This window comes from Scomber scombrus, chromosome 5 (assembly GCF_963691925.1).
Source record: "Scomber scombrus chromosome 5, fScoSco1.1, whole genome shotgun sequence".
Lineage (NCBI taxonomy): Eukaryota > Metazoa > Chordata > Actinopteri > Scombriformes > Scombridae > Scomber > Scomber scombrus.
The window spans coordinates 31,568,856-31,594,096 of NC_084974.1; the positions used below are offsets into that span (position 1 = coordinate 31,568,856).

At 41.2% G+C, this 25,241-nt stretch overlaps 3 protein-coding genes across 3 annotated transcripts in view; 2 read left to right on the forward strand and 1 right to left on the reverse strand.

The window, feature by feature from the left end:
• The first annotated feature begins 619 nt into the window (after positions 1-619).
• On the forward strand, positions 620-2,371 carry LOC133981051 (tripartite motif-containing protein 16-like). Its single transcript, XM_062419939.1, has one exon. The coding sequence runs from the start codon at positions 620-622 to the stop codon at positions 2,369-2,371; it is 1,752 nt and encodes a 583-aa protein (XP_062275923.1).
• Positions 2,372-5,356: 2,985 nt separating this feature from the next.
• LOC133980022 (tripartite motif-containing protein 16-like) lies at positions 5,357-7,027 on the forward strand. Its single transcript, XM_062418585.1, has one exon. It carries the CDS (start codon positions 5,372-5,374, stop codon positions 7,025-7,027), a length of 1,656 nt encoding a protein of 551 aa, XP_062274569.1. The 5' UTR covers positions 5,357-5,371.
• Positions 7,028-15,494: 8,467 nt separating this feature from the next.
• The window catches only part of rsf1a (remodeling and spacing factor 1a), a 28,855-nt gene continuing 19,108 nt past the window's right edge, over positions 15,495-25,241 (reverse strand). Inside the window, 8 exon segments of the mRNA XM_062418650.1 lie at positions 15,495-16,994; positions 17,757-17,954; positions 18,473-18,699; positions 19,957-20,131; positions 21,016-21,080; positions 21,167-21,273; positions 21,770-21,818; positions 21,927-22,006. Of these exon segments, the coding sequence (XP_062274634.1) occupies positions 16,117-16,994; positions 17,757-17,954; positions 18,473-18,699; positions 19,957-20,131; positions 21,016-21,080; positions 21,167-21,273; positions 21,770-21,818; positions 21,927-22,006 (1,779 nt within the window). The 3' untranslated portion in view covers positions 15,495-16,116.

Here is a 25,241-nt window from a genome sequence, read left to right on the forward strand (position 1 = left end):
GATTGGACCTGTTGGGGCCAGATTGGACCCGTTGGGATCAGATTGGACCCGTTGGGGCCAGATTGGACCTGTTGGGACGAAATTGAACCCGTTGGGGCCAGATTGGACCCGTTGGGGCCAAATTGGACCCGTTGGGATCAGATTGGACATGTTGGGGCCAGATTGGACCCGTTGGGACGACATTGAACCCGTTGGGGCCAGATTGGACCCGTTGGGGCCAGATTGGACCCGTTGGGACCAGATTGGACCCGTTGGGGTCAGATTGGACCCGTTGGGGCCAGATTGGACCCGTTGGGACGAGATTGAACCCGTTGGGGCCAGATTGGACCCGTTGGGACCAGATTGGACCTGTTGGGGCCAGATTGGACTCGTTGGTGGAGCTACGTTTGACACCCCTGATTTTAAATGTTGAGCAGCTTTTAACTGAGACTTTACTGTAAATGAGGAAACACAGTTTGAATCCACAGTGCGGCTCCTCGTCCTGATAACCGTCCCTGTTCTTTAAACACAACAGGCTCCACTCTGGGATCAGAGTTCCTTGTTCTCTCCCTTCAGGTCTACAGGTTGTAGATGGGTGTAACCAACATGTGACGCAGCACAGAGCTGCCAGGCTGCATTCATGACTGAATCACATGATCAGATCAAAGTTCAAACCTGTTTCATTTATCAGGAAGTGAAACTCACTCACTCGTTGCCTCTGAGAGCTGAAATGGCGCAGAAAGATCAGCTGGACCGGGAAACACTCAGCTGTTCGATCTGTCTGGATCTACTGAAGGATCCGGTGGCTATTCCCTGTGGACACAGCTACTGTATGAGCTGTATTAAAGGATTCTGGGATGGAGAGGGTCAGAGGAAGATCTACAGCTGCCCTCAGTGCAGAGAGGCCTTCACACCGAGGCCTGTCCTGAAGAAAAACACCATGTTAGCAGCTTTAGTGGAGCAGCTGAAGAAGACTGGACTCCAAGCTGCTCCTGCTGATCACTGCTATGCTGGACCTGAAGATGTGGCCTGTGATTTCTGCACTGGGAGGAAGCTGAAAGCCTTCAAGTCCTGTCTGGTGTGTCTGGCCTCTTACTGTGAGAATCACCTCCATCCTCACTATGAATCACCTACATTTAAAAAACACAAGCTGGTGGAGCCCTCCAAGAAGCTCCAGGAGAACATCTGCTCTCGTCATGATGAGGTGATGAAGATATTCTGCCGTACAGATAAGAAGAGTATCTGTTATCTGTGCACTATGGAGGATCATAAAGGCCACGACACAGTCCCAGCTGCAGCAGAAAGGACTGAGAGGCAGAGAGAGCTCGAGGTGAGTCGACTAAACATCCAGCAGAGAATCCAGGACAGAGAGAAAGATGTGAAGCTGCTTCAACAAGAGGTGGAGGCCGTCAGTCTCTCTGCTGATAAAGCAGTGGAGGACAGTGAGAAGATCTTCACTCAGCTGATCCGTCTCCTCCAGAAAAGAAGCTCTGATGTGAAGCAGCAGATCAGATCCCAGCAGGAAACTGAAGTGAGTCGAGTCAAAGAGCTTCAGGAGAAGCTGCAGCAGGAGATCACTGAGCTGAAGAGGAAAGACGCTGAACTGAAGCAGCTCTCACACACAGAGGATCACAACCAGTTTCTACACAACTACCCCTCAGTGTCACAACTCAGTGAACCTACAGACTCATCCAGTATCAATATCCGTCCTCTGAAATACTTTGAGGATGTGACAGCAGCTGTGTCAGAGCTCAGAGATAAACTACAGGACATCCTGAGGGACAAATGGACAAACATCTCACTGGCAGGGACTGATGTGGACGTTTTACTGTCAGAACCAGAACCAGAACCCAAGACCAGAGCTGAGTTCTTAAAATATTCATGTGAAATCACTCTGGATCCAAACACAACAAACACACTGCTGTTATTATCTGATGGGAACAGAAAAGTAGAACGGACGGAACAACAACAGTCTTATTCTAGTCACACAGACAGATTCACTAGTTATCAGGTCCTGAGTAGAGAGAGTCTGACTGGACGTTGTTACTGGGAGGTGGAGAAGAGAGGAGGAGTTAATGTAGCAGTCGCATACAAGAATATCAGCAGAGCAGGAAATGAATCTGTATTCGGACGTAATGACAAATCTTGGTCTTTATGGTGTTTCACTAACAGGTATGTATTCTGCTTCAACAACATCAGAACTCCCGTCTCAGGTCCTGTTTCCTCCAGAGTCGGAGTGTACCTGGATCACAGAGCAGGTATTCTGTCCTTCTACAGCGTCTCTGAAACCATGACTCTCCCCCACAGAGTCCAGACCACATTCACTCAGCCTCTCTATGCTGGACTTTGTGTTTATATTGGATCCACGGCTGAGTTGTGTAAAATGAAATAGACAGAAGTCATTTCAGACTTCATGTGTCAGATGTTGTAATTCTTCATGTTTTTGTCTCCATGTTTCTGAGCTGCTCAGAGATCAGCTGACATGCTAATAGTGATATTCAACACTTTACTAACTTTACGTTTCATTGATATGTTCAGTTTCTTTAAATGTGACTTTTTCCTGTGTGTTTTTATCCATGGAGGCTCTCACTGCTCATCACCATGTTTTTAACTTCTCTTTGTTCTAAATGTTAGTTTCATGTTTGTATTGATGTATTTGTGTCTGTTGTTTCTTAAACAGAGAAAACAGCAGAACTTCCTTCATCACAGATATTTTGTTCTCATCACTTTGTAAATTCATAAAGAAATGTTCAATCAAACTGTAATGATCATGATAATAATCATTAATGATGTTCTTGTACATAGCTGACATTCTGGGTTAAACTAACTGACTGTGTGGATGAAGTCAATCTGAACATGAAATCATTGATCACACTTTACTGATTGGATGTGTGAACAATCTGAAGCTTCAATAATCAATAAACAGGATTTTTATCAACAGTGATCAAAGTGTTTTCTTCTTTTACTGTAATACTGCATACTACATCACTCATAATACTGCAGTACTTTAACTGTAATACTGCATACTACATCGCTCATAATACTGCAGTACTTTTACTGTAATACTGCATACTACATCGCTCATAATACTGCAGTACTTTTACTGTAATACTGCGAACTACATCACTCATAATACTGCAGTACTTTTACTGTAATACTGCATACTACATCACTCATAATACTGCAGTACTTTACTGTAATACTGCATACTACATCGCTCATAATACTGCAGTACTTTTACTGTAATACTGCAGTACTTTTACTGTAATACTGCATACTACATCACTCATAATACTGCAGTACTTTTACTGTAATACTGCATACTACATCGCTCATAATACTGCAGTACTTTTACTGTAATACTGCATACTACATCACTCATAATACTGCAGTACTTTTACTGTAATACTGCATACTACATCGCTCATAATACTGCAGTACTTTTACTGTAATACTGCAGTACTTTTACTGTAATACTGCATACTACATCGCTCATAATACTGCAGTACTTTTACTGTAATACTGCATACTACATCGCTCATAATACTGCAGTACTTTTACTGTAATACTGCATACTACATCACTCATAATACTGCAGTACTTTTACTGTAATACTGCATACTACATCACTCATAATACTGCAGTACTTTTACTGTAACACTGCATACTACATCACTCATAATACTGCAGTACTTTTACTGTAATACTGCATACTACATCACTCATAATACTGCAGTGTGTAGTAGTAAAGTATCTGAGTACTTCTTCCATCGCTGTCAACATAATAAATAATTCAGACAACAGAAAATGACGTCCACATGTGTTCAGTGTGTCTAACTTTCTTCTTCTTCCTTACAGCTCCCTCTAGTGGAAATCATGGCGAACTGCACTCTATAGTTTACTGCATCACAGAGTAAAACGAGTTCTACATTATCCTCAAACTAAAGGACACACAACATCAGACAGGCTTCCCTTTCTTTATCAATTAATCTTTATATGTACTTATAAAATAAAAGTTGAGGCTTTTGATTCATATCTTACACTGCACTGTAACTCTTATTCTCCTGTTGTGTCTGTTATTCTACTTTAGTTTATTATTATTTCCAATTTAACACTTTTTAATTGTATTTACATGTCTTTTTAAAAAATATCACCTCGTGTTGCTTTTACATTATCTTGATGGCTTTTGTGTTTTATATAAAAGCACTTTTAAATTCTTTGTTGTTGAAACATGCAACACAAATAAGACTCGCCTTCTCTGTAGTTAACGGTTCGGTTCACAGTAACTGGAGAGCTGACAGGAAGTCCTTATATGAGTGATGCTTAGTTAAAATACATTCTGACCATGCATAGCAGTAAGTTTATATTAGGATATTATTACAGAATTACTATGGCTTATAGTTGTATTAACGTTATTCTAAAACAAATAGTCTACTCTGATTGAATGCATTTTTGAATCAGTAGATTTCTCTCAATGAATTTGGGCTTCAGGGTAATTAGGAGACCAGCTGTGTCATTAACTTTAATTAGAAAAGATTTTCAGGTAAAGAAAAAAAAAGTAAATGAACTTACTGAAAGCTGCTGTTGGTCCTAAAATTTCCAAAATCACAGTGAGTTTAAGCCTCCTCAAGGTTCACAGGTCTGTGAGTCAGGTGTGACTGTGTGACGTAACCACATGCAGGAGATCCCCAAAACTGTGAAATATGTCTGTAAAATGTTTAAATGAATATTCAGTTATTGTTACGATGCAGCACATTGATATTAATGAGTCATATATAAAATACTGCACTACTGTAATACTTTAACTACATCACTCATAATACTGCAGTACTTTTACTGTAATACTGCATACTACATCGCTCATAATACTGCAGTACTTTTACTGTAATACTGCATACTACATCACTCATAATACTGCAGTACTTTTACTGTAATACTGCATACTACATCACTCATAATACTGCAGTACCTTTACTGTAATACTGCATACTACATCGCTCATAATACTGCAGTACTTTTACTGTAGGAGGGTTTTTCATGCAGTACTTTTACTTGTAATGGAGTATTTGTACATAGCAGTAAAGTTAAATGTTGAGCAGCTTTTAACTGAGACTTTACTGTAAATGAGGAAACACAGTTTGAATCCACAGTGCGGCTCCTCGTCCTGATAACCGTCCCTGTTCTTTAAACACAACAAGCTCCACTCTGGGATCAGAGTTCCTTGTTCTCTCCCTTCAGGTCTACAGGTTGTAGATGGGTGTAACCAACATGTGACGCAGCACAGAGCTGTCAGGCTGCATTTATGACTGAATCACATGATCAGATCAAAGTTCAAACCTGTTTCATTTATCAGGAAGTGAAGCTCAGTCAGTAGTTGCCTCTGAGAGCTGAAATGGCGCAGAAAGATCAGCTGGACCGGGAAACACTCAGCTGTTCGATCTGTCTGGATCTACTGAAGGATCCGGTGGCTATTCCCTGTGGACACAGCTACTGTATGAGCTGTATTAAAGGATTCTGGGATGGAGAGGATCAGAGGAAGATCTACAGCTGCCCTGAGTGCAGAGAGGCCTTCACACCGAGGCCTGTCCTGAAGAAAAACACCATGTTAGCAGCTTTAGTGGAGCAGCTGAAGAAGACTGGACTCCAAGCTGCTCCTGCTGATCACTGCTATGCTGGACCTGAAGATGTGGCCTGTGATGTCTGCACTGGGAGGAAGCTGAAAGCCTTCAAGTCCTGTCTGGTGTGTCTGGCCTCTTACTGTGAGAATCACCTCCAGTCTCATTATGATGCAGCTCCATTAAAGAAACACAAGCTGGTGGAGCCCTCCAAGAAGCTCCAGGAGAACATCTGCTCTCGTCATGATAAATTGATGGAGATATTCTGCCGTACAGATAAGAAGAGTATCTGTTATCTGTGCACTATGGATGAACATAAAGGCCACGACACAGTCCCAGCTGCAGCAGAAAGGACTGAGAGGCAGAGAGAGCTCGAGGTGAGTCGACTAAACATCCAGCAGAGAATCCAGCACAGAGAGAAAGATGTGAAGCTGCTTCAACAGGAGGTGGAGGCCGTCAGTCTCTCTGCTGATAAAGCAGTGGAGGACAGTGAGAAGATCTTCACTCAGCTGATCCGTCTCCTCCAGAAAAGAAGCTCTGATGTGAAGCAGCAGATCAGATCCCAGCAGGAAACTGAAGTGAGTGGAGTCAAAGAGCTTCAGGAGAAGCTGCAGCAGGAGATCACTGAGCTGAAGAGGAAAGACGCTGAACTGAAGCAGCTCTCACACACAGAGGATCACAACCACTTTCTACACAACTACCCCTCAGTGTCACAACTCAGTGAACCTACAGACTCATCCAGCATCAATATCCGTCCTCTGAAATACTTTGAGGATGTGACAGCAGCTGTGTCAGAGCTCAGAGATAAACTACAGGACATCCTGAGGGACAAATGGACAAACATCTCACTGGCAGTGACTGAAGTGGTTTTACTGTCAGAACCAGAACCCAAGACCAGAGCTGAGTTCTTAAAATATTCATGTGAAATCACTCTGGATCCAAACACAGCACACACACATCTGTTATTATCTGAGGGGAACAGAAAAGTAGAACGAACGAAACAACAACAGTCTTATTCTAGTCACACAGACAGATTCACTAGTTATCGTCAGGTCCTGAGTAGAGAGAGTCTGACTGGACGTTGTTACTGGGAGGTGGAGAGGAGAGGAAAAGTTAATGTAGCAGTCACATACAAGAATATCAGCAGAGCAGGAGATGAATCTATATTTGGACTTAATGACAAATCTTGGTCTTTATATTGTGACACTAACAGTTATGGATTTTACTTCAACAACATTAAAACTCTCGTCTCAGGTCCTGTTTCCTCCAGAGTCGGAGTGTACCTGGATCACAGAGCAGGTATTCTGTCCTTCTACAGCGTCTCTGAAACCATGACTCTCCTCCACAGAGTCCAGACCACATTCACTCAGCCTCTCTATGCTGGACTTTATGTTTATCCTGGATCCAAAGCTGAGTTGTGTAAAGTGAACTAGACAGAAGTCATTTCAGACTTCATGTGTCAGATGATGTAATTCTTCATGTTTTTGTCTCCATGTTTCTGAGCTGCTCAGAGATCAGCTGACATGCTAATAGTGATATTCAACACTTTGTTTACTTTATGTTTCATTGATATGTTCAGTTTCTTTAAATGTGACTTTTTCCTGTGTGTTTTTATCCATGGAGGCTCTCACTGCTCATCACCATGTTTTTAACTTCTCTTTGTTCTAAATGTTAGTTTCATGTTTGTATTGATGTATTTGTGTCTGTTGTTTCTTAAACAGAGAAAACAGCAGAACTTCCTTCATCACAGATATTTTCTTCTCATCACTTTGTAAATTCATAAAGAAATGTTCAATCAAACTGTAATGATCATGATAATAATCATTAATGATGTTCTTGTACATAGCTGACATTCTGGGTTAAACTAACTGACTGTGTGGATGAAGTCAATCTGAACATGAAATCATTGATCACACTTTACTGATTGGATGTGTGAACAATCTGAAGCTTCAATAATCAATAAACAGGATTTTTATCAACAGTGATCAAAGTGTTTTCTTCTTTTACTGTAATACTGCATACTACATCACTCATAATACTGCAGTACTTTTACTGTAATACTGCATACTACATCACTCATAATACTGCAGTACTTTTACTGTAATACTGCATACTACATCACTCATAATACTGCAGTACTTTTACTGTAATACTGCATACTACATCACTCATAATACTGCAGTACTTTTACTGTAATACTGCATACTACATCACTCATAATACTGCAGTACTTTTACTGTAATACTGCATACTACATCGCTCATAATACTGCAGTACTTTAACTGTAATACTGCATACTACATCGCTCATAATACTGCAGTACTTTTACTGTAATACTGCATACTACATCGCTCATAATACTGCAGTACTTTTACTGTAATACTGCATACTACATCACTCATAATACTGCAGTACTTTTACTGTAATACTGCATACTACATCGCTCATAATACTGCAGTACTTTTACTGTAATACTGCATACTACATCGCTCATAATACTGCAGTACTTTAACTGTAATACTGCATACTACATCGCTCAAAATACTGCAGTACTTTTACTGTAATACTGCATACTACATCACTCATAATACTGCAGTACTTTTACTGTAATACTTTAACTACATCACTCATTATACTGCAGTACTTTTACTGTAATACTGCATACTACATCACTCATAATACTGCAGTACTTTTACTGTAATACTGCATACTACATCACTATAATACTGCAGTACTTTTACTGTAATACTGCATACTACATCACTATAATACTGCAGTACTTTTACTGTAATACTTTAACTACATCACTCATTATACTGCAGTACTTTTACTGTAATACTGCATACTACATCACTCATAATACTGCAGTACTTTTACTGTAATACTGCATACTACATCGCTCATAATACTGCAGTACCTTTACTGTAATACTGCATACTACATCACTCATAATACTGCAGTACTTTTACTGTAATACTGCATACTACATCACTCATAATACTGCAGTACTTTTACTGTAATACTGCATACTACATCACTCATAATACTGCAGTACTTTTACTGTAATACTGCATACTACATCGCTCATAATACTGCAGTACTTTTACTGTAATACTGCATACTACATCGCTCATAATACTGCAGTACTTTTACTGTAATACTGCATACTACATCGCTCATAATACTGCAGTACTTTTACTGTAATACTGAATACTACACCACTATAATACTGCAGTACTTTTACTGTAATACTGCATACTACATCACTCATAATACTGCAGTACTTTTACTGTAATACTGCATACTACATCGCTCATAATACTGCAGTACTTTTACTGTAATACTGCATACTACATCACTCATAATACTGTAATACTTTAACTTTGATCAGCAGGAATAAACAGACAGACTCGGTGTGCTTCTGAGGAGATGCCTGGGATGTTGGTTTTAATAACTTAGAAAACATTTATGTTACAGCGATACTACAGTAACAGTACAACAGAGAAAATGGAAGGAGCCTGTTTGAATCCAGATTAGTTGGGCTGAACGTTTGAAAACCAGCAGGATGTGACGCAGAAGCACATCAGGTTCAAGTGGAATGATTTTTTTTTTTTTTGGGGGGGGGGGGGGGGGGGGGGGGGCTGGTGGCATAAAACACACTGTAACCTCCACCCGTCCCGCTCTGACAGCTGCTGCAGCTCGCTGTCGATTTCCCATCATAATAGACAGAAGAGAAAAAATTGTCTTGGGTAAAAAAAAAGCTTATAAAAAATGAGGAGACTTCTTTTTAAATGAAGCGGATTCTCCACATCATGCTGCTTCACATAGTGGAAATGCATTAGAGGGTAAAACAGGTGATGAAACCGGTCCAAAGAGAGTGTGGTCTCGTCTAAATGGTGACACCTGCAGGAAAGTACCTGAAAACACATTTTTAGTCATTTAGCCTGAAACTCAAAATCATCTCCAATCACAAACCAGTCAATCACAGTTATTGATTCGACTATTTCATCTCATTCAGGTGCTTTTAATTTTGGCAAACTGAGCACTTAATAATTTTTTTTAAACCTCTATAATGACACAGACTTGATTTTTTGCTTTTTCTTTTGATTGTAGCTGTTAAAGAACATTTAATCTAAGATAACTGATAAACGTTCGTGTGTCTCTATGAAATTGATCTTTTACAGATTGCACATTACTACAAGACGCTCGGTACACACAGGCGACGGTAATAAAGTGCCGAATCGTGCCAGAGTTCAATTTTGAAAAAACAATAAACTTGAGAATTTTTCCTTCTTATCTTGTGCGTTTTTTCGGTTTGTGGGCTGTTAAATATCATATCAACATCTTTCTGCTTTATGTTCTATTACAGCTCATTTTAGTTTAAACTCCTGGATACGAGCAGTTTGCAGGTATGTGTTGAAGATGGTGCAATTTGGTACAAAAATACTCAGTTTTCAGTGAGTATATTGAGAGTTTAAGGTAGTATTTAGTGGCATATAACTGAATCATATTCCAGTTTTTTTTTTCCTAGGATGGCGAAATCATGACCTGCACTACTCTCTTTAACCTAATATTTTACCCTAACCCTATCCAATCTCACTCCTCATAGTTAACACCAAAGGCAACGACTGCTAGCCAATCAGAGGCAGAGGAAGGCGGGTCATGACTTTACCATCCTAGGAAAAATAACTTGTCTCCCCTACAATCTAGGATGGCCATGAAACACTCGAAAAAAGGCGAAAGGCCCCCTTTAAAAAGCCAGTGTTAGGTTTGGCCATTCTGGGCTACTGTAGAAACATTAATTAACTAGATATAGATAGATATAGATATTTAAAAAAAAAAAAAAAAGCTCATTCTAAAAGGTAAAGAAAACACAACAATGCTCATTTTCAGGTTAATTACACATTAATTAAAGCATAAGTGTGAATATTATGCTCCATTTCTGCCAAGTCTGTTAGTTACTAGATGCCACTAAATTCTACATACTGCACCTTTAAAAAAAAGGATATTTCTTTGTTACGGTTATGTAACTTTAAAAAAAAATAAATAAATTGTACCAAACTGCACCCAAAAATTAAGTGTTTAATGCAAAATTACTGCAAACTACTGCAGGAAATTAGTGTAAAATTAAAAGAGCTGTAAAATAAAGTATCACCATCACTTATTAAATGACATGTTTACATTACAGAAGTTGTTTGTTCTGGAGTTTGTGGGAAACATTTGATGGTTGAATTGAGTTTTATTGTATTTCTTGCACCTGGAAAACTTCAAATTTAGGTGAAATTTTCCTTTAAGTCGTTCACGTTTTGTAATTTGATGGAAGTTGGGATTAAAATCTACTTTAGTTAAGTGCATTTGCTGCATGTTAAAACACATCTTAACACTAAATAGTTTGTTTCATCGCTCTCAGCTTCTTACTGACAGGAAGAAATAAAAAGAAAAGGAGCTGCAGGTTGATTTTTCTTTTTTTTTTAAAGGTGGAATCAGAGGAAACATCTTTCACACCGAGAGCTCGTATCTTAAAAAGAAAAGATAAGCAGATATTTTTGTGTTTCTGGTGTCGCAAAGCCGGCTCAGTTATTAACCAGGTGAGATCACCACGGTAACTTCACATCACATCAGTCATCGTCCTACAGGGTAAAATTGAGTCTCTAAAACCATTTAATGACATAATGAATGATGATTATAGCTGCATTTTGACTGTTCCGTCGATAACACGAGGCGACTTTCCGATGAGAATATAAAAAGTTGTTTATCTCCCAGCTTCGTGACACCAGGAACATTAAGAGTCAGTGAAGCCAGTTAACCCAACCGTCCAATCAAACAGCAAATTAAAGGATCATTCTGCTCATATTTTATATCTTTGTCTTTATGTTTGGATCCAAACCAACGATGAACCGATCTACTAACAGAGACTGATAACATGTCGCAAACCCTTCAAAAATAAACACGAAACAAAGACTAATAATCGTGTTTTCATTATCATTTAATCAGCTGATCGTTCTCGTGATTAATCAACTAACTGTAAAATATTTGAAAAAAACAGTGAAAAATAGTTTCCTAGTGACTTAAAGTGACGTCTTTGCCAAACAGTCCAAAACCTGAAGATATTCAAATTTATTATCACGTAAGACTCGAACTTGACTGATATATCGGTCAGCTGATCATCGGCCGATATCGACCAATCACAGATATATCGGTATCGGTGAATATGTTGTCCGATTAGCCCGATATATATATATTTTTTAAAGTTATATAGGCGGAATTTTATGTATAGTTTAATACGATTTTTAAAACTTCGTAGCTAATTCTAATTGTTATAATCATAATAAGGTTCCTTCATTACATTTCGGATCATTACCCAAAAAAAATGCGTGTATATATATATTCTGTACATGTAACATTATCGGCTAATTTATCGATATCGGAATTTTTTACTCCCTAATATCGGCATCAGCCCCAAAAATCCAGTATCGGTCGGGTTCTACATAAAACTAACAAAAACAAACAAATGGTCACCAGCTGGAACTAGACAGTGTTTGACTTCTTCTGCTTTGAAAATGAAAGAAAATGATTAAATAAATCAGCAAATAATCCAAAATAGCTGTCGATTATAATTCTGTCAATTAATCGATTCATTGACAAAGTGTTGCAGCTTCTTAGTGGATCAGTTCACAACTAGTTTGGATCCAAACATGAAGTAAAAATAGAGAAAATCGTCATATCTACGTATCCTTGAAATCGATCATGTGATGTTTGGTGACAGTAAAAACCTTTTAAAGCTGCAGGACACGAGGCTGAGAGTGAGCGAGTAATCTTCGTATTAAAACGAGGCGAGGTTTGACTCGTTAACGGGCTCCGCGCTGGTCTCATTTCACACAAAAATCGACGGCCGTAGAATCTCAAAAAAAGAAAAAGAAAGAAAAACATAACAAAAAAAAAACCAACCGAACGAACCGCTGATCGATCCACACATCGCTCACAGCAGCATCTCTCCTCTTCCTCCTCCTCCTCTCCTTCATATAGAAAATATAACACTATATTTTACAAGAGGACTAAGAACAGAACATCTATTATCTTACAAGGAAAACAGCTTACAGGCAGAGTATGTACAGCAAACATGTTCCCGACCCGCCAAGGCTTCCAACACACCACACAACTAAACCGAGCGACCCAGCTGAGACCGAACACTTTGAACTCCACCTTTAGACACTTAGATTTCTGTTCATCCATCGACACAATGAGGAGGTCTGAGCTACATGACTCCACTCTGGTTTGACTACAGCAGTTATATTTCATTTCTGAATCATAGAAACTTGCAAAATATATCATTGAACTGCTTGATTTTTGTAAGATTGAGGATCAAGCGACCGTCAGGTGTTTATATGAAGTTGCTCGTCATGTGAAGACATAAAAACTGAACTGATATAAAAGAAACTGCAGAGTTTTAATCAGTGGTCTCTAACCAGCTCCTGCAACCTGCCCACTACTGTTGGGTATCATCTAAAAAAATGACGATACCAGCACCAATCCAAGTACCTCATACCACCTCTTCATCCGATACCCATCATGTGAATAGAAGCTTTAAATTGCATTAAATGCCTCCACTAATTAATATTCATTAATCATAGAAGGCTTGTGTTGATTGGCTGTGAGTAAGTCCGAACAGATAGTCATGTTTTTTTAAGCTTTGGGTGCAAAAAGGATCGATTGACGGGATTTATTTCGATCGATACCTTAAAAACGTATAAAGTCCTGATACCCAACTCTACTTGATTCTAGTTATTAACTCATAATGAAGCTTCAGCTGCTTCATAATGAGTTAATAATAAGCAACCTGCTGCCCTGCATGTCTTAGTTATCTCCTCACTCTAACACACCTGATACTAGTGCTGGGTATAATCTAAAAAATGACGATACCAGCACCAATCCAATCGATACCCATCATGTGAATAGAAGCATTAAACAGCATTAAATGCCTCCACTAATTAATATTCATTAATCATAGAAGGCTTGTGTTGATTGGCTGTGAGTAAGTCCATACAGATAGTCATGTTTTTTTAGCTTTGGGTGCAAAAAGGATCGATTGCAGGTATCGATTGACGGGATTTATTTCGGTCGATACCTTAAAAACGTATAAAGTCCTGATACCCAACTCATAATGAAGCTTCAGCTGCTTAATAATGAGTTAATAACTAGAATCAGGTGTGTTAGAGTGCAGAGATATCTAACCGTAACCCTCTCTAGGAGCAGCGTTGGAGATCACTGATTATTTAAATGAAGGATTGATTAATATGCTGGTTATAGAATAATCTATCTAAATGAAAACATGTCTGAAAACTGTGAAACATTCCTGCCACAGTTTCCTAAAGTCTAAATTAACGTCAGTAACATCTAAACATATTCAATTTATCGTCACATTAGACAAATAAAAGCTGTAACCAGAGAGTATTTGTCATTTTGACCCTAAAAAAAATGGACTAATCATTATTTCAGCTCTAATATTCACCATAAACTTGGTATATTATTGACTTTGCATTGAAGATAAATCTGTAATTCTGACTTAAATGGTCGATTTTAAAGCCGTGCAGATAGTATTGGTTTTTATTTTTCCAGGTTTTTGAGATATGTGAGATTAATAGTAAAGATTTCTGCAACCGACACGACTCAGCAGAGGTGATTATTTAAATCTGTGATGCTCAAAAATGACCATAAAAAAAGAACATTTGCTTCTCAATCTTCTAAATCAGATTTTTCTCTCTGAGGTTTGTAGTTAAACTGCGGTTTTCAGTTATCAACGCCCCTAAAATGTCCATAAAAGTGACTTATTTCCTGTTTATGGGCGAGTTTCATTCACAAAAATCTTCCCAAACCTTCTCCTTTTATTATCCCTTCATATTTCTATTATTAATATTATTGTTGTTGTTGCTGTGCTTCTTTTTCTCTGGAGGCAGATGGTCGCCCCGATTCTGCTCCAGGTTTCTTCCCAATAAAAAGGAGTTTTTCCATTTACCGCTGTAGATAAAGGACTGCTCATTGGGGGGGGGGGGGGGGGGGGGGGATATATTGTTGTCTCTGTAGAATAAATAGTTCAGTCTCTTTCTGCTCTGTGTGTAAATGCCCTGAGATAACTTCTATGAATAAAAACTGACCAGACGTTCAGTATTAACAGGAGCTGAACCCTAAAAACAAGATATAAGAGAAGATAAAACTACGACTTATGATGCTGCAGAAACTCATCATCATCATCATCATCGTCGTCAAGAAGATGCTGAACGGTTTCATATTTTAAACTTTAAATTTAGACGATTATTGATTCTCTAAGTCTACGTTTTGTTTTTTTTACCCATTGGGGCCAGATTGGACCCATTGGGGTCAGATTGGACCTGTTGGGGCCAGATTGGACCCGTTGGGGTCAGATTGGACCCGTTGGGGCCAGATTGGACCTGTTGGGACGAAATTGAACCCGTTGGGGCCAGATTGGACCTGTTGGGACGAAATTGGACCCGTTGGGGTCAGATTGGACCCGTTGGGGCCAGATTGGACCCGTTGGGACGAGATTGAACCCGTTGGGGCCAGATTGGACCCGTTGGGACCAGATTGGACCCGTTGGGGCCAGATTGGACCTGTTGGGACGAGATTGAACCCGTTGGGGCCAGATTGGACCCGTTCGGACCAGATTGGACCTGTTGGGGCCAGATTGGACTCGTTGGTGGAGGTACGTTTGACACCCCTGATCTTAGAGTAGAAGAAGAACATTTATTTAAAAAGGAAAAACTTTGCTGTTGGATTTATTTTTTTCAACAATGAATAACAAACATCCTTTAACTTCCACACATCTCTAAACCTGGACCAATAAAAAAAACCAGTAGAAACCTGCGAGGTTTAAGAACCCGGCGCGGTGGGGTTAGGGGGGGGGGCGGGGTCAAGGGTCGAGGATCCAAAGTGTTCGGTTTTGTAACAGCGGGGGCGCTCTTCCTTGGCGGCGGGTTTTTATTATTAAGTGTTTATGAGAATGATGAAGAAGTGCTTTTAGGGGGATGAGGTACACTACAAACAGACCGCTGCTGCGTCCAATCAGATCGAGGCCAGAAAGACGTCCGTCCTGTAACATAAGGGGGGGGGTTGTTTTTTTTTTTTGTTTAAAGGGGGGTGGGGGTTGGGGGGGCGGGGAATGGTCACGATAACCTCCAGCTGTGTGAGGGTGATGATTCAGGTCCGGGCTGATAGTCGTGCCAGCCTGGGTGATGAAGATGATTTATGATGACGATGAGTGTAAAATGGGTATTTTGGTGAGTGTTACAGTGTGTGATGGTGGAGAGCACTCGACCACAACACGACAGCGAGGAGGACAAGAGAGGGAACGAGGGAACGAGGGAGGAGGAGGTGGAGGTAGAGGGAAGGAAGGAGGGAGATCTCCGGCTTCAGAGTTGCTCTGTGGGTGAAAGGCCTGACAGTTTCTGACAGTTAACAGAAAAAACTGAAACAAAGAAGAAGTGAGCCGCGTTCACACAAACAGCCATCATGACTGCGGACTGTTCTGAACAGAGTTTAATGAGTCTTTCTGCTCCTGCTCCTCCTCCTCCTCCTCCTCTTCCTCCTCCTCCTCCTCTGGATGTGAGGGGCCGTTGTGCCTGTCCTGCCTGCCCGTCGCTGCACTGTCTCTGGGTGCGGTGGGACTTCCGGCCGCGGGCTTCGCCGGGCCTCTGGAGGTCCGATGTCCGTTAGATGGAGAAAGGCTCCGGCCCCTCCCCTTGTCCTGAGCGTCGCTGCCGTCTTTGCTGCTGCTGCTGCCGCCGCCGCCGTCGCCCCCGGCAACGCGTGAACTCCTCTCTGCCGCTGAAGACTTTTTGGTCGTCATCTTCTGCCCTCCTTCTTCCTCATCATTGTCCTCTTCTTCTTCTTCCTCGTCGTCGTCGTCGTCTTCCTCATCAGAGTCGATGCGGTTGAGTCTTTTGCGGATCGGACGATCCTCCTCTGACGACGACTCGGAATCATCGGAATCGTCGTCATCGTCGTCGTCCTCGTCCGTAGAAGGCCGCCGCTTCTTCAGCATCAGAGCGAGGCGTTTGCGGCGCTGCTCCGACAGGATCTCTCTCCTCTTCCCTCTTCCCATCTTCTCCGGATCCTCCTCTTCTCTGTCTGTCCTCTTTAAGCTCCTCCTCTTCTCTCTGTCCTCCCTCTCCAGCAGTTTCCTCTGAAGCCGCCTCCCTCTCGCTCTGTCCTCCGCCTCGTTGTTGTCGTCGTCTCCTCTTTCGTATCGCCTCCTCTTCACTCGTGTCCTGCTCCTGCGATAGTCTTCCTCCTCTCTCCTTCTCTTGTTCACTCGCCTCCTCCGGCCGTCCTCCTCTTCGTCTTCGTAGTCGTCCTCATCCTCGGATTCTCTGGACGACCCCGACACTGGAAGAAAAAGGAGTTTAGAGTTATTTAAAGTGTCTTTTATTAGTATCATTATTATCTTTCTATAAGTTTTATCTTATCGATTTTATTCGTTTCTTTTGTCTTTTTTAATCTTTTTTTTTAACCTAATTTTTAAGTTTTATCTCTTTTATTTCATTTTTATTCTTATTATCTCTTATTTTAAAGGTATTTTTTCCTATTTATTTTACTTTATTTACATTTTTGAAAACATTTATTTCATTCTTATTTTCTCGTGCGAGCGTTTGGTCTCAATTTTTTCTTTTTCTTTATAATTTCTTCATCATTTTTATTCCTTTTCTTCATGTTGTCACTTGTCCTGTCTCATTATCAGCTTGTCAATCAGCTGTGAAACACTTTGAACTACATTAACCTGAATGAATGAAAGCTGCTATATTAATAACATTTGATTGATTGATTGAATATTTTCATTATCATCCATATTGCCCATTAGTTTCTTTAAAATAAAAGTCTCTTAATGGCTTCAAACTGGTTCAATATGTCAAAGTAAAACACCAGAATTTAAAGATATTCAATTAACTTTCACAATAAACTAAGAAAAGCAGCAAATCCTCACAAATGACTGACAGGAAATGAAAAATGTTTGATATTTTACTTTAAAAAATGACCAAAATGATTAATTGATGATCAAAAAAGTTGCTTTTGATCATTTTTATGTTGATTAAATTGATTAATGGTTGCAGCTCTTTTATTTTGAAGAGTTGCTGACAGGAAGAGACTGACCGTCGCTGTAGTCGGTGGACAGATGCTCCTTGCGCGGGCGGCCGCGAGGTCTCACTTTCAGTTTCTTGGTGGACGGCTGAGAATTATCCGACGAGTCCGTCGTCTCGCGGTAGTTTACCTGCTGACGCTGACCTCGCCTCAAACCCCCCCGCTTCTTATCTGGGTTACTGTCAGACATGTCGCTGTACTGATCCGAGTCTGAGGAGGAGGAGAGGGGGAAGAAGGGAGAGAGAGAGAGAGAGAGGTAGAGAGAGAGAGAGAGAGAGGGAGAGAGAGTAAGAGGGAAAGATAGAGAGAAGGGGGGAGGGGGAGAGAGAAAGAGAGAGAGATGTAGAGAGGGAAGGAGGGAGAAAAAGGGGGAGGGGGGAGGAACAGAGGGAGAGAGAGAGAGAGGGAAAGATAGAGAGAAGGGGGGAGGGGGAGAAAGAAAGAGAGAGAGATGTAGAGAGGGAGGTAGAGGGAGGGGGGAGAGAAAGACGGGGGGAGGGGGAGAGACAGAGAGAGAGAGAGAAGGGGGGGGAGGGGGAGAGAGAAAGAGAGATGAAAGGAGAGAGAGAGGGAGTATATGTTCTTTTCTCAGTTTATTTCATTTTAATACCTGCCTCCCAAATAAACTTCATATATATATATATATATATATGATGTGTATGTGTGTGTGTGTGTATGTGTGTGTATCTGTGTGTGTGTATGTGTGTGTTCCTTCTCTGAGCACTCACCCATCTCTTCCTCAGTCTCCTCCTCTTCCTCAGACGAGCGTCTCCGTCGCCTCCTCAGCCGTTTCCTGCCCCTGCGTTGGGTTCTGCCGGGGGGCCGTTTCGGGACTCCCTTCATGGCCCGTCGGGGGCGAGCCCCGCTCTCCAAACTGCCAACGTCGCTGCCCGCCTCTTCATCCTCCTCCTCTTCCTCGTCTGGTCCCGACGCTGCGAAATCCTCGTCCTCCGAACTGTGAGAAGAAGACGAAGGATGGAGCCAAAACTGAAATCTCTCATTTATAAAAGCACGAGAGCGCCCCCTACTGTCCACTCTGCTAGTGGTAGTAGTAGTAGTAGTAGTAGTAGTAGTAGCAGTAGTAGTAGTACTTTATGTAGTAATAGTAGTAGTAGTAGTAGTAGTACTTTATGTAGTAGTAGTACTTTGTGTAGTAATAGTAGTAGTAGTAGTAGTAGTAGTACTTTATGTAGTAGTAGTACTTTGTGTAGTAATAGTAGTACTTTATGTAGTAATAGTAGTAGTAGTAGTAGTAGTACTTTGTGTAGTAGTAGTACTTTGTGTAGTACTAGTAGTAGTAGTAGTAGTAGTACTTTGTGTAGTAGTAGTACTTTGTGTAGTAATAGTAGTAGTAGTAGTAGTACTTTATGTAGTAGTAGTACTTTGTGTAGTAGTAGTACTTTGTGTAGTAGTAGTACTTTTTGTAGCAGTAGAAGTACTTTATGTAGTAGTATTACTTTTTGTAGTAGTAGTAGTACTTTATGTAGTAGTAGTACTTTGTGTAGTAGTAGTACTTTGTGTAGTAGTAGTAGTACTTTATGTAGTAATAGTAGTAGTAGTAGTAGTAGTACTTTGTGTAGTAGTAGTACTTTGTGTAGTACTAGTAGTAGTAGTAGTAGTAGTACTTTGTGTAGTAGTAGTACTTTGTGTAGTAATAGTAGTAGTAGTAGTAGTACTTTATGTAGTAGTAGTACTTTGTGTAGTAGTAGTACTTTGTGTAGTAGTAGTACTTTTTGTAGCAGTAGAAGTACTTTATGTAGTAGTATTACTTTTTGTAGTAGTAGTAGTACTTTATGTAGTAGTAGTACTTTGTGTAGTAGTAGTACTTTTTGTAGCAGTAGTAGTACTTTATGTAGTAGTAGTAGTACTTTATGTAGTAGTATTACTTTTTGTAGTAGTAGTACTTTTTGTAGCAGTAGTAGTAGTAGTATTACTTTTTGTAGTAGTACTAGTAATATTAGTAGCAGTAGAAGTAGTAGTAGTACTTTTTGTAGTAGTACTAGTAATATTAGTAGTAGTAGTACTTTTAAATAGCTCTTTCTTGGTGTGACCTACAAAGGGTTAACGACATTTTATGACCTTATAACTTCTGATATCAGTGTGAAAACAAACCCAAAAGCTTCTTTTCTCTTTGAATGAACAGCAGGTGTGAGCGAGGGCAGAGAGATGGGGATGTAAAGGAGGAGAGAAGAAGAGTAGGAAGGATCTGTACCTGTTGCTGAGCATGAACTCGTCTTCGCTCTCTGCCGCCGTGCTGTCGCTCTCCAGGTCGTTCAGCCGTCGCTTCTTCCTGTTCCTGGCGGAGCGAGTCGGGCCTCTGATTGGCCGCTGGCTCTCCTTCCCGTCCTCTGTCAGCATGGAGGCGATGTCTTTGCCCGGCCCCGCTCCTACAGCACAGTAACACCAGGCCAACAGTCAACGCTACTTCTTCTTCTTAGGTTAAATTAAATGAGTTAAATTTGACTTCTTCTTCCTGTGATACTGAATCCACTCTGTCATTATAAAGTAGATGATCAGCTTCTATTGAGCTTCATCTGAGTTATTATATCAATGATATCTGACATGTTTACTACATGGAGGAGTACTTTATGTAGTAGTAGTAGTACTTTATGTAGTAGTAGTACTTTATGTAGTAGTAGTAGTACTTTATGTAGTAGTAGTAGTACTTTATGGAGTAGTAGTAGTACTTTATGTAGTAGTAGTACTAGTAGTAGTACTTTATGTAGTAGTAGTAGTACTTTATGTAGTAGTAGTAGTACTTTATGTAGTAGTAGTAGTACTTTATGTAGTAGTAGTACTTTATGTAGTAGTAGTAGTAGTACTAGTAGTAGTAGTACTAGTAGTAGTACTAGTAGTAGTAGTACTTTTTGTAATAGTAGTAGTAGTAGCAGTAGTAGTAGTAGTACTTTTTGTAATAGTAGCAGTAGTAGCAGTAGTACTAGTAATAGTAGTAGTAGTACTACTAGTAGTAGTAGTACTTTTTGTAATAGTAGCAGTAGTAGCAGTAGTACTAGTAATAGTAGTAGTAGTACTAACAGTAGTAGTAGTAGTACTTTTTGTAATAGTAGCAGTAGTAGCAGTAGTACTTTTTGTAATGTGGTAGTAGTAGTACTAGTAGTAGTACTTTTTGTAGTATCAGTCTCTTTAGCAGTAAATTCCCTCTTAGTGTTTCCTGTTGAGCTGTGGTGTAACCATAGTAACTAAAAGACTGAAAGAGGCTGAAGCTTCAGATCAACCTTTACACAGAAGGAGGATTGTGACTTGAACTCACCAGCACAGATGTCTCCGATGTCTTCTTCTATCGCTTCATCAATGGCGTCATCGAAGTCATCGAACCTGAAACAGAGCACGAGCTGATGAGTCTGTTTGTCACCTCACTATAATCACATATCACTGTCAGCTGTCACTAACATCACACCGACCTGTAGCTGATGTGCTTCCTGGTTCTGGTGGATCTCCTGCCCAGATTTTTACTCTTTTTGGAGTCTTTCTTCTTCGGCGACTTCTCCTCTTCCTCCTCGTCTCCCTCCTACAAAATAAAACAGTCCAGATTATTATTTGTTTTTAAATGTTTCTCTTTGTAGTGAACCTGAAAGAGAAAGAGAGAGAGAGAGAGAGAGAGATAGAGAGAGAGAGAGAGAGAGAGAGGCGGAGAGAGAGAGAGATAGAGAGAGAGAAGGAGACAGAGAGAGAGAGAGAGAGGCGGAGAGAAAGAGAGAGAGAGAGAGAGGCGGAGAGAAAGAGAGAGAGAGAGAGAGACAGATAGAGAGAGAGAAAGAGAGAGAGACAGAGATAGAGAGAGAGAGAGAAAGAGAGAGAGAGAGAGAGGCGGAGAGAAAGAGAGAGAGAGAGAGAGACAGATAGAGAGAGAGAAAGAGAGAGAGAGAGAGAGAGAGACAGAGATAGAGAAGAGAGAGAGAAAGAGAGAGAGAGAGAGATAGAAGCGGAGAGAGAGAGAGAGAGAGACAGAGAGAGAGAGAGAGAAAGAGAGAGGGAGAGATAGAGAGAGAGATGTATTAACTTACAGGAATGATGTTCTCCACGCTGATCCCAACGTAAACCAGCCGTTCCCTCCTGAAGACGGAGAGAGACGAGGGTCAAAATTCATAATATTATGAGCTGAGGAGAGAGTGTGTGTTTGTGTGTGTGTGTCTGTGAGAGTGTGTGTGTGTGTGTGTGTACCTCCTCTCCGCTCTCTCTCTCTTCTTCAGAGCACTGTCCAGATTCAGCAGATGCTCCTCAAGTTTCTCACACAGCAGCTTCTGAAATGAAGAAAACCCAAAGCAGCTCGAGTCTGTCAGATAATATGAAACCTCACATAAATAAATAAAATATTTGTCTCTCCCTTTCTTCCTTCAGTCTGTCCTTCATCCCTTTCTTCCTTCAATCTGTCCTTCCTCCCTTCCTTCCTTCAATCTGTCCTTCCTCCCTTTCTTCCTTCAGTCTGTCCTTCCTCCCTTCCTTCCTTCAATCTGTCCTTCCTCCCTTTCTTCCTTCAATCTGTCCTTCCTCCCTTTATTCCTTCAATCTGTCCTTCCTCCCTTCCTTCCTTCAGTCTGTCCTTCTTCCCTTCCTTCCTTCAGTCTGTCCTTCCTCCCTTCAATCTGTCCTTCCTCCCTTTCTTCCTTCAATCTGTCCTTCCTCCCATTCTTCCTTCAATCTGTCCTTCCTCCCTTTCTTCCTTCAGTCTGTCCTTTCCTCCCTTCCTTCCTTCAGTCTGTCCTTCCTCTCTTTCTTCTTTCCATCTTCCCTTTCTTCCTTCAATATGTCCTTCCTCCCTTTCTTCCTTCAGTCTGTCCTTCCTCCCTTCAATCTGTCCTCCCTTCCTTCCTTCCTTCCTTCAGTCTGTCCTTCCTCCCTTCCTTCCTTCAGTCTGTCCTTCCTCCCTTCAATCTGTCCTCCCTTCCTTCCTTCAATCTGTCCTTCCTCCCTTTCTTCCTTCAATCTGTCCTTCCTCCCTTTCTTCCATCTTTCTATCTCATATATGCAAAGTTTTATTTAATAAAACATTTTAAATTATTTGATGGTTCAGACATCACAAGGTTCTGATTTTGTCAGTTTTTTACTATATTTTAGAGGAAACGTGGAACATTTGAGACATTTAGCTTCTTTTTTGTTAAATAAATATAAAGAAGGTTAACAGGTGAACAGTGTGGAAGGTTTCTGGTGTAATTTTACCACTAAAACATGAATAGTTTAACCAGTTTGATATAAAAAGCTTACATGCTGGCAGGGAGGACAGAACCATTCTCCGTCAGGAATCAACATGAGCGGCGGCCGCAGGCAGGCGGTGTGAAAGCCGCTGTCACAGGAGTCACAGAGCAGGATCTGAGGACACAGCAAGAAGAATTATTATAAGAATTATAAATACATCAAACTTACTTCCTTCCTTCACTTCTTATTTCCTTCCTTCTTTCCGTTATTCTGTCCGTCCTTCCTTCACTTCTTATTTCCTTCCTTCTTTTCTTTCCTTTCTTCCCTCCATCTGTCCTTCTTTTCCTTCCTTCCTTCTTCCCTTCTGTCCTTCTTATTTCCTTCCTTCCTTTCTTTTCTTCCCTCCATCTGTCCTTCTTTTCCTTCCTTTCTTCCCTCCATCTGTCCTTCCTTCCTTCCATCTTTCCTTCCTTCCTTCCTTCCTTCTGTCTGTCCTCCCTTGCCTTCTTATTTCCTTCCTTCCTTCTTCCCTTTTTTCCCCCCATCTCTCCTTCCTTCCTTCCTTGCCTTCTTATTTCTTCTCTTCTTATTTCCTTCCTTCTTCCCTTTTCCCCCCATCTTTCCTTCCTGTCACCTTTCCCTTCCTTCCTTCCTTCCTTCCTTCCTTCCTTCCTTCCTTCCTTCCTTCCTTCCTTCCTTCCTTCCTTCCTTCCTTCCTTCCTTCCTTCCTTCCTTCCTTCCTTCCTTCCTTCCTTCCATCCATCTTTTTAATAACCCTTCTCACATCAGATCAAACACTTTGTGGCCTTTGAATGAAAAATACTTTTGACTCCTTTTGCATTAAACTAATGTTTAAAAAAATAACAGACAGCAGAATATTTCCTCTTTAATATCTTTTTTTATTTCCAGAGAAACTAAACTTTGTATGTTTCTAATAAAATAAATAAAAACTCATCTCACCAGTTCGGGATGGTTCGGCAGACCGCACTGACTGCAGGCGTCCTCGCTGCGAATCTCCTCCGATTTACACGATTCCTCCGAGTCGCTCCCTCCTTCGCTCTCCTCCTCTCCTCGTTCCCTCCCTCTGTGCTCAGACTCCCCTCCCTCGTTCAGTTTGCGCCTCTTCGAGCGGATGTTGGACCAGCGGGGGCGTCGATGCCTCCGTTTACCCTAAAAAACAAATGAAGGAAGGACAGATTAAAGGGAGGAAGGGAGGAAGGACAGATTGAAGGGAGTAAGGACAGACTGAAGGAAGGAAGGGAGGAAGGACAGACGAAAGGGAGGAAGGACAGACTGAAGGAAGGAAGGGAAGAAGGGAGGAAGGACAGATTGAAGGAAGGAAGGGAGGAAGGGATAAAGGACAGACTAAAGGAAGGAAGGGAGGGAAGGACAGACTAGAGGAAGGGAGGAAGGACAGACTAGAGGAAGGGAGGAAGGACAGATTGAAGGAAGGAAAAGAGGATGGACAGATGGAAGGAAGAAAGGGAGGAAGGACAGACTGAAGGGAGTAAGGGGATGAAGGACAGACTGAAGGAATGAAGGGAGGAAGGACAGAGTGAAGGAAGGAAGGGAGGAAGGACAGACTAAAGGAAGGAAGGGAGGAAGGACAGATGGAAGGAAGAAAGGGAGGAAGGACAGACGAAAGGGAGGAAGGACAGATGGAAGGAAGAAAGGACAGATGGAAGGAAGAAAGGGAGGAAGGACAGATTGAAGGGAAGAAGGACAGATTGAAGGGAGGAAGGGAGGAAGGACAGACTGAAGGGAGGAAGGGACAGATTGAAGGAAGAAATGGAGGAAGGACAGATTGAAGGGAGTAAGGGATGAAGGACAGACTGAAGGAATGAAGGACAGAGTGAAGGAAGGAAGGGAGGAAGGACAGACTAAAGGAAGGAAGGGAGGAAGGACAGATGGAAGGAAGAAAGGGAGGAAGGACAGACGAAAGGGAGGAAGGACAGATGGAAGGAAGAAAGGACAGATGGAAGGAAGAAAGGGAGGAAGGACAGATTGAAGGGAAGAAGGACAGATTGAAGGGAGGAAGGGAGGAAGGACAGACTGAAGGGAGGAAGGACAGATTGAAGGAAGAAATGGAGGAAGGACAGACGAAAGGAAGAAAAAGAGAGAGGAAGAAAGAAGGGAAGGAAATACATTCGGAGTGAGGTTACCCTTCGTTTCCTGAGCTGTCCGACAGGTTCTGCTTTCCTGTTTTTCTTCTGCCCGTCCTCATCCTCTTCCTCCTCTTCTTCCTCCTCCTCTTCCTCCTCCTCCTCTTCCTCCTCTCCCCTCGTTCGGGAGGGCAGCGCCTGTTTCTTTGTCTGTTTCTTCCTCTGGCCCTCAGCCGCCTTC